The following is a 10016-nucleotide window of genomic DNA, read 5'->3' as shown; positions in this document are numbered from 1 at the left end:
CCCCCCCCCCCAAAGCAGCTGGTTACTACATATTACAGGTGCGCTACCTGGCACTATACTGCAACTGGGGAGTAATGTATATGGTGTGTTACCTGGTACCTATAGCCCCGGTCACAAAGCGCGTACGATTTCTTGCGATGGTATATTCCGCATATCGTACGATGAGCGCAGTAAATCGCAGCAAAATCGTAAGCAAAATCAGCCATCGCAACGCATCGGATGGTGTTCAAAATTTTTCCAGCGTCGTACGATTTTTCACTTGTGTCTCTTTTGAATAGCCGCATGGCCGCTTTTGTGCTTCTTTAACCAACAAAATGTGGACTAAGCTGTTGAATACCTTCCTATAATATATTTAACTTTAAAAATAAATTAAAAGAGACCATGACAACAAGAGCATTACAAGAAAAGTTCAAATCAAGCGTGAGTACTGGTATGATTATCTCGGCCTGCTTGCCGGCTCTGCGTGTCAGGCTCTTTCGAAGATCGTATCATGATATGCTATCAACAAAAAGATGCCATCATACAAAATCATATCATAAGCATTATATCATATATATTTCCGACTCATGGAGCCTGCCTTTATGTTCGAGTTGTCCCCATGGTTATTACGATTATGGTAAACTGACCCAAGACCGACGAGAGCTTAGATTTGATCTAATTATAAACTCACGTGCATGAAGCCATCAAACAATTGTCTGCATCACCTGTGCGGGGCGCGCTGTTCTCTGGTTGCGACTGTGGCAGTTGCGACTGATATATTTTCCCTTTTCGTCAATATCCACAATACCAGGGAAAACTGAAACCATCACAACATGCTAACAATTCATAAATCTATAACCTCATCAGTAGACAAAAATTGCCATAATGAAGTCTGCTATGGGGGCAAATAAAATCTTACGACGATAGCGAAATTTTGAACATGTTCAAAATCCATTTCAGCTCTATTTTTCGCCATACGACGCTCCCCGATTTACTATGATTCACTGCGATCGACGCAGGCACGCTCTTATGACCGCATCGTACGATGCACTACGCGCTTTGTGACCACGGCTTTATATACTTAAACCGTTGCTTCCGATTCTCCCCCGACTTACGACGCGCTGCGCTCATACTGCGCATCGGAAGGAATCGCAAGGAATCGTACGCGCTTTGTGACCGGGGCTTATATGGCACCTTATTACCGTACCGTAAGATGTCATACCTCGAAAGTCGATACTATATTGTTCGGTGCAAACATAACATTGAAATGAAAAAGACAATTTTTGCAGCTGAGGTGGCATAAAAACAGTGCTACTGCGAACGTATAAATCAACACCGTCTATGGTACGGAATACGTCAGCTATATGTTTTCAATTTGTCACAGTGTTTTCTTTCTTGTGCTGGAAACATTTCCAAAGCGCTAACAAAAACACACGTGAATAATAGTTTCTCATTATAAACACTATCTACGCGCAAGTTGATATAGCTGTTGCTAAATGCTACACAAACACTGGTAAAGTACCAGTCTTAAGAAACACGGGTAAATGCATCAGTTCCTAAATACTAGAAAAAATAGTCATGTCGGAGGTGAAGATATCCCTTGGCCAGGTGCATGTACCAAAATGTGCGTTATTCTAATTAATACCTAATATTTGCATAATTAATAAAGACATTACATAGTTATTTTGTGGTCACTTCATGGTAGAGACTTCATATTGGAGATATATAGGTTGCTTGAGGACAGGTGAATACAATGAAATACATCTTATGTCAAGACTCAGGTATATGCAATAATTGGAATACAAGGGACCCAACCCTCCTTGTCTGAAACAAGTTCAACTATCTTATTACCATGTAATTACGTTAATATTGATACTATGAATGGAGTTATGTATCAAACTCGTGTACTTATATCATTCTGAAACTGCATTTTGTGATTTATACCAATCAACTTCTAAAATGTCATGTAAACCCTTTTTTTGGGGGGGGGGCGAAATCGCTAAAGGGGGGCGAGGTAGGGGGGCGAGATCACTAGCCGGGGAGGGCGAGATCGCTAGTGATTTCGCCCCGGGGGGGCGAGATCGCTAGTGATTTCGCCCCCGGGGGGGCGAGATCACGGGGGGGCGAGATCGCTGTCACACCTGTAAATAAAACTTCACCGTCAAGTCAACAACACAAATACACGTACCACATTTCATCGCGATCGCACATAATAAGCTGGAGGTATACAACCGGAAAGACACCAAACACATGTACACACGCTCTGTAAAATATTAATCCCATTTAATGGATGTGACAAACCGTCATTTTTGGACTTATGTGTCGCATCTATGGTTGAAGTACCACTTGTCATCACTAGGCGGCGCTGATGGACTGTACAGGCGGAATCAATCAGTCTTGCGTACCTTTGACAAAATCCGTAAGATGGCACAATGATGCTTTGGTGATGATTGATTCCCTTTGGCAAAACGTGCGTGTGAGAGAGAGAGAGAGAGAGAGAGAGAGAGAGAGAGAGAGAGAGAGAGAGAGAGAGAGAGAGAGAGGGAGAGAGAGATTATACTTAAAAGTTAAACAAAAGGTTCTGATACAGGATAATTAAAGCTTGATCCCCAATTAACAAATGTGGTATACGTGATCGTCAAACCGTACACCCGACATCACCATGCCTTCAAATGCAAGTTGCGTTTATCCCATATGGGCGTGAAAGAAGTATAACTGTTTATCCCACTGGAGATTATTTATGACAAAACATGACAGATTATCGTATTCAAAGGCAGGGTGTGGGATTACGTGGCGAGTCAAAATCTGCGGGGAACAACAGAGGGAAGTCGGCCCGTGTTAGTGATTAGTATTAGCAACAGTATGTAACAATCGGCATGCTTGGATTCTTGCTGGCGGCGTTTTAAATCAGTAAACACACGTGTTCTGGACAGGTCGGGATGTGTACAGTATGTCCCTGCCTAGGGCTACACCGCGTAGGTAACAAACCTCGTGAACACCTGACCGGTAAACGATCACACTAACAAACAGTATCATCGGATTTGGTCCCACATTGTAGTCACCGTCTTGCCGTGTCCTGCACAAACACACACCTGGCTGGGCAGTGCAGATATAGATGATCCGTAGGTAAGTGACTTGTTATTCTATTAGTCCTGTAGTCAGGTTTCAGACTTGTTCTGTGGGTATAGCCCTATAAGTTTCGTTGCGTAGCAACCACTTGGTTGTTTTACAGAAAGAAAGACAGAAGAAGTATTCTGATTAGATGATATCACTTATTCTAAAATTCTTATTGAAAGAATTAAAGAAAAGGTATTGAACGATACGCATAGTGATTTACAAGATAAAGCTCTGCGGTGCCCCCCTCCCACAAACATTACAAGATACACTGTAGAGTTAAACGCCATTATTTGCACACAAAGATGTTAGAATAATTTTTTAACTTTCTGTAGTATAGGTCTAAACTAATATTGTATCCATAGCAAAGATTTATATTCATAAACCTTACACCATTGTGTTGAAAATTCTGTTCTTTTGAACTCTAAAGTAAACAGTACTAAGTATATCCAAACCATTGTTGGTATACTTAGCCCATATGCTCTATGTATAACCACAATGTAAATAAGGTTTGATTTTGGATACCTTGTGTTTTTGTAGATGTATAGTGACTTAGCACGACGTTTTAATGATTTTGATAGGAACCAGGACGGCCTGTAGTGCACTCTTGGGTGTTTTAAACAGATTAAAGAAATGGCTAGAAGCTATCTTGAGAAAGGTGTGATATACTTTCTTTATTACCCACAGTTTTAAGGGGTTCTATTTTCACCTATTATGACCTGTACAACATACAGGACTGGTGTAGGCTTGTGGTCCTGAATTATAGCACCTTTAGTTTTATGTATGTACATGTTGCTATGGACATATTTTGTCTTAAAGCAAATAAATAAAGTTTAGGTATGGTAAACTGGAAGGGATGAGTTGACCTTTACCCTTGTAGGGCATTAACACCGTACGGAGCCTTAGCTTTATCATGTTTGTGAAAATGGCAAATTTTGCCACCATTCAGTTCTTTCCGCAAATTTCTGGCTGTATGATCACTCTTTTGTGCCAAAACAAACAAACAAACAAGTAAAAAAGCACGGCAACGAGTGCCTGTTTGACTCGTAAATGCTGTTTGCATTTAAAGGTGTGAACTTATGACCCTTGCCGCAGGGTATGAATATTAGCAGCTCTTATTTCAAGATAATCAGCTCAATTACAATATTCTCAACAATACCTGACTGTTGCCTCTGAAGTTAGCATGTTAGTGTGTGTTTGCGTACATTGTGTGTGTAAGTGTGTGTGTGCGTATGTGCGTGTGCCTGTGTGTATGAGTGGGGTGAAAGGAGGTTGATATATAATACAGGTTTTATTGAATCATTCACCCAAGATTTTTCCAAGGGATTTCCAGCCTATTCTTCCTTCCCAACTCGGTTTGATCACGATATATTTGTTTTTTACGCATCTTCAACGTTGATAGGAAGAGCCAAAATGTCAGTGACGTCCCGTCAGTAAAGTCACGGTATTCCGTATCCCCGAGGTGAGACTCGCGAGAGGAACGGAATCCCGCGAGACTTGGTCTCCATGGCGATACAAGATTCTGATCAAAGGCTATTAGAATCAGCCTGGCTGGTAAACCCGCTGTGGTCGGCTCTGCACGGAGGCATTGTCTGAACCTTACAATGGGTGAAGAATAGTTGTCCGGAAACATAAATCCTACCCACATTGTCGCTTTTTGTGAACTCCTTCTCCTCTGGAATGCTAGTGGGATAAACTTGGATATACCATCGTCATTGAGAGTACCAATACCAACATGCACAGGCATCCACATGTTCATCTAGATCTGAACTAAAATGTACGGAGGAGTCACGAGATTTAACTATTGTAACTTAATAAAAGTATACAACTGTTTTGCAAACTATCTATCCTTTTATTCTTTTGCTTTTATCCAACAATCTATACTCAACGGCTTATCAGATTGTCGTCCCGTGCATCTGTCAATCACGGATGAGGCAAAGCTGTATGACCTGTTTATAGGGAGATTATCGAATTAGCCGGGCGATAGGAGATTAAGCTCTATTCTTCTATCCTTACAGGCAGTGACAGAACCAGTCGAAAAGATGTGGACATCCGGGCACGACCTTCTCTCGTAACTGATGTATGTTGTCTAAGGTATGATTCATATTTATTGTTATTATTTTTTTGGTCCTAATATTATATATAGATAGACTGTAATGAAAGAGGTCGCGGAATAGGAAGAGAAATGTCTTGATATGAACTATTCTTTACCGATGCAAAACGGTCAGAAAGGCATTTTATGAAAAATAGATATTGCTTTTCCCTACATTCAGGGCCTGGATCTCTGTGTATGCGGTGTAATAAAGTATTTTCTGTTATGATACAAGGTTTCATTTTGGTACTTCAATATGATACTGACAAAAAATATTTGGTTTACGATAATAGATTCAATCTTAATAGCAACAAGCAATTGCAAGTATTCCTATGTTATTGATTGTATGAAACGCAGATTGAACATCTGGTTTAAGTCAACGTCAGCTAACAATATTGTCCTGCCTAGCTTTATTTATACTGGCTTGTCATAAATGTCAAAGACAGTTTGAATTCGATATTCTGTAAGGTTTGCAAATGATCTGTGACTTCAGCAAGTGACAAATGATACTACCAAGCTTCCTGTTTGAGCCCATTGATAATGTATTGACTAATGTCACAGTCATATGGAAGCACACGGGTCCAGGTGAGTGGAAACTGCCGTTATGTTCCATAGATAAGATATGTTTTCCTGCATGTAAACCCTGCTAGTGGTAAACAAAGCAAGTGTACGATTCGCTATGATGTCAGTAACGACGCGCCAAGTGTTTTACTTTGGACGTCTCCCTTTTTAGGTACACGTAATTCAAAATTGGAATGATGAGTCTCCAAATTGACATGCACCCATGACTAATAATCACATTGTTTAAAACATGAGCAATTATTAGAAAAAGGCGTTATACAATTTGAGCCAACGTTGTTGAACATGATGAGTTATCAAATACGTACATGTACTATCGAATCAACTAAGAAAAGAAGCCAACTCTAGTGCTGCTTTTTGCTTTGTGGTTGGTTTGCTATGAAAGGCGCCCTATAGGTATGTTGTTGTCATTACAACGTGACGTTGCACTGTTCATAAACATTACTGATTAAACACAAGTGCTATTAGACGGGTGGCATCAACTATTTTACAATAATTCTAGGACCGTTAAATGTCATCTCATCATTGACATGTCTGACCTGGATCCCAATCGCCGATTCCTCAGAAACCTCTTGCTAGTTCTAAAAGGATTCCACCTGCTAATGGACAAATTACACATCAATCAAAGCACAATTATCACCTCCTATGAGAGTAGGTATTTAGCTGATGGGAAAAGTCAATTTTCTTGATTAGAAAACGATTGTCTGCTACAGGCGTAATGAGGATGAATCTGTTAACGTTAATCCGTGATCTTTAGACACTTATGAACAAATGCTAATTGAAAATATAAAGTTGCCTGAATGTACGAATTTAAAGGGTAGCGATATGTGCCATTTTAAACAAACTGAAAAATGAACTAAGCCTCGAACTTGATGATATCTGATACAGTGCCATATGTTTGTTTTGTTAGAGACAGTGTCCATTCGTGTGTTTGCATTTGCCGATGTTTTCTTGAGGGTTTTTCCACATTAAATTGCTTTGCACCGCATTCTTAAGAAGTAGCATCTATTATCATAATACCGGTGTGACAGCGATCTCGCCCCCCCGGGGGCGAAATCACTAGCGATCTCGCCCTCCCCGGCTAGTGATCTCGCCCCCCTACCTCGCCCCCCTTTAGCGATTTCGCCCCCCCAAAAAAACGGGTTTACATGACATTTTAGAAGTTGATTGGTATAAATCACAAAATGTAGTTTCAGAATGATATAAGTACACGAGTTTGATACAAAACTCCATTCATAGTATCAATATTAACGTAATTACATGGTAATAAGATAGTTGAACTTGTTTCAGACAAGGAGGGTTTGGTCCCTTGTATTCCCATTATTGCATATACCTGAGTCTTGACATAAGATGTATTTCATTGTATTCACCTGTCCTCAAGCAACCTATATATCTCCAATATGAAGTCTCTACCATGAAGTGACCACAAAAGAACTATGTAATGTCTTTATTAATTATGCAAATATTAGGTATTAATTACAATAACGCACATTTTGGTATATGCACCTGGCCAGGGGATATCTTCACCTCCAACATGACCGTGTTTTCTAGTATTTAGGAACTGATGCATTTACCCGTGTTTCTTAAGACAGGTACTTTACCAGTGTTTGTGTAGCATTTAGCAACAGCTATATCAACTTGCGCGTAGATAGTGTTTATAATGAGAAACTATTATTCACGTGTGTTTTTGTTAGCGCTTTGGAAATGTTTCCAGCACAAGAAAGAAAACACTGTGACAAATTGAAAACATATAGCTGACGTATTCCGTACCATAGACGGTGTTGATTTATACGTTCGCAGTAGCACTGTTTTTATGCCACCTCAGCTGCAAAAATTGTCTTTTTCATTTCAATGTCATGTTTGCACCGAACAATATAGTATCGACTTTCGAGGTATGACATCTTACGGTACGGTAATAAGGTGCCATATAGGTACCAGGTAACACACCATATACGTTACTCCCCAGGTGCAGTATAGTACCAGGTAGCGCACCTGTAATATGTAGTAGCCAGCTGCTCTTGGGGGGGGGGGGGCGAAAACGCTAAAGGGGGGCGAAAACGCTAGTGATCTCGCCCCCCGCTGTCACACCGGTAAGTTTACGACGATTTCTCTAGCCATACTGATTTGACACATTGTCAACGCATCATTTTCTCCAGTTACATGTTGCTGTTATAGGTTACCCTTGCCACTTCTTCTGTGTAACTTTTCTGCCACTCTTGTCCTGCTAAAAGCATAATATTGTAATTGTAACACGCCGCGGAATTACACGGCGAACGGGCGCGTGGTTGGGAGGGGGCCAGTAAAAAAATACCGGTAGGAAGAAACACGGCACAATTAACTGCCGCTATGTACAATTATACATCCTCTGATGTTCCTTCCTTTTCTGTCAGTAAATGCATAAAACATAAACCTGCATGAGCATACAAAATGTCATGAGAAAACGGACGTATACTGTCAAGAATTTTCATTTAACTTCTGTCCGTCACAACCGCTATGACGTAACACTTCACTGCTAGCGTAGATATAAAAATGGCGGGAAAATGGCTGCGTACGTTCAATTTTGCCCATTCAGTCATAGATCCGGGCTATTATGCAACGGTTCTTCACACTTTTACATGAGTTGTAGGTCACCAACAGAAATTCAAGATTGTTGTTGAATCATGTTCGTCTTGTGCCGTGAGCATGTGTAATTATGATCTATAAATTTGGCAATGAATGTGACAGTGTGTTCGTCCCACGACGAGCTGCCTACCCCGAAAAAGATACTGAAAACTTTTGGCCTTGTTGTCTTCGAATGCATTGTTATCGATGCTTTGTAAATGATGTATTGGACACCTAGATGTCTGAAGTGTGCACAGCTCAGAAATAACTATTGTTGCATGTGTAGATCTCTTTAAGTTCCAGTATTTTGAATCTACCGGTATAAGTCTTACTACCGGTATTATGCCAATGCATGTTAATTGTTTAGTCCCTCGTTATTTGTTGGTGAAAATACCTACTTTGCGTTTGGGACAAGTCGACCACATTGTAACTGTGCATCAGCGACATCTAGCGACAGTGAGAAGTACAACCAGTCATTTATTGGCATGTAACATAAGGCCACCGAAACGTCGGCTCTTGCATTTGTGGTGATTATTATTATTTGTGGTCGCGAATAAGAATAAAGAATCTTGTTATCCAATGATTCTCCATTGAAGCTGATGAAATTATTCACGAATACTTATCTTGTTGCATGTTTTGCTAAATCGCACTAACTCGTGTTCTGCCCGCATTAGGTGTAGTCATGTTGCCAAGGAAACCGGGGTCACGTGGCATGCAGAGGGACGAGTCGTTTGACTTCGACTCCCGGGCCGGCATCAAGAACCACATAGAGGAAAGACTCCTTAAAACCAGACTGGATCATCTAAGACGAGAGCAACAAATCCGTTTTAACGTCTTGACTTATGAGACAAACAAAGTCCGTCAGCTACTGAGACAGATGCCTCCTCCACTCAGCTTGTCCAGGAGTGGCCAACATCCGGGATCTCCGCGCCATGTTGATGATGAAGGTGTACCTTCCCAGAAAGGTAAAAACACCAATGACGTATCACAGATCAAGAGACCGATTGCGACTGTTGCGTGGCAACAGACTGATTCTGGTAGAAATGGCGCGGAAGAATCACCTCAATATCAAAGTACATCTATTTTGAACAAGCGTGCGTCGCACAATAATCATGGCGGGCATACCCATCATGCTTTGGAAGGACGGATGGAGAGACAGAACTCTGGTGCCCTAGTAGATATGCGGAGATGCAGCAGCGTCAAAAACGGATGGCTCGGCCGAGTTCGGACAAACCTCGAGGACGTTACGCATGGCAGAGAAAGCATTGACCAGGGAGGCCGTAGAAGGGCCCGAACGTGTGTTCCACTGAGTAGGACGTCGACGTTTGAAGGCGAGGACGGTTTCAGACGACGGTCCAGAAGTAACACCATGCCGTTGGATAGAAGTGGACATCGCACCCCAGGTTCCCTCACGATGTCTCGCTGTCTTACAAAGAACATGCAGCAGAACACAAGACGTTGTCGGTCATTCCAGGTTCTGAAGACTGTGCAGATGTCGCAGCAGTCGGCTGTGAAGAGGACATGGCCGGTACGGGAAGAGATCAGCACAAAATTGTTGAAAACTAGAAAATGGTGGAATGTACAAGGCGTCATTAGGCAAAAAGTACAGGCATTTCTCACAAAGGATCTACCTCCGTCCGGGGTGCATTGG

The 10016-nt window shown here is 41.4% G+C and overlaps 1 protein-coding gene across 1 annotated transcript in view; it reads left to right on the top strand.

Annotated features, from left to right (window-relative positions):
- Positions 1–2705: 2705 nt before the first annotated feature.
- Positions 2706–10016, top strand: part of LOC118423589 — an 8225-nt gene continuing 914 nt past the window's right edge. Inside the window, exons 1-3 of the mRNA XM_035831803.1 lie at positions 2706–3105; positions 5112–5187; positions 9040–10016. The exon at positions 9040–10016 is cut by the window's right edge and continues 2 nt beyond it. Coding sequence (XP_035687696.1) covers positions 9048–10016 — 969 coding nt within the window. The 5' untranslated portion in view covers positions 2706–3105; positions 5112–5187; positions 9040–9047. The remainder of the gene's footprint in view (positions 3106–5111; positions 5188–9039) is intronic.

This window comes from Branchiostoma floridae, chromosome 9 (genome assembly GCF_000003815.2).
Source record: "Branchiostoma floridae strain S238N-H82 chromosome 9, Bfl_VNyyK, whole genome shotgun sequence".
NCBI classification, from domain to species: Eukaryota; Metazoa; Chordata; class Leptocardii; order Amphioxiformes; family Branchiostomatidae; genus Branchiostoma; species Branchiostoma floridae.
This window is presented reverse-complemented; position numbering and strand designations above follow the sequence as displayed.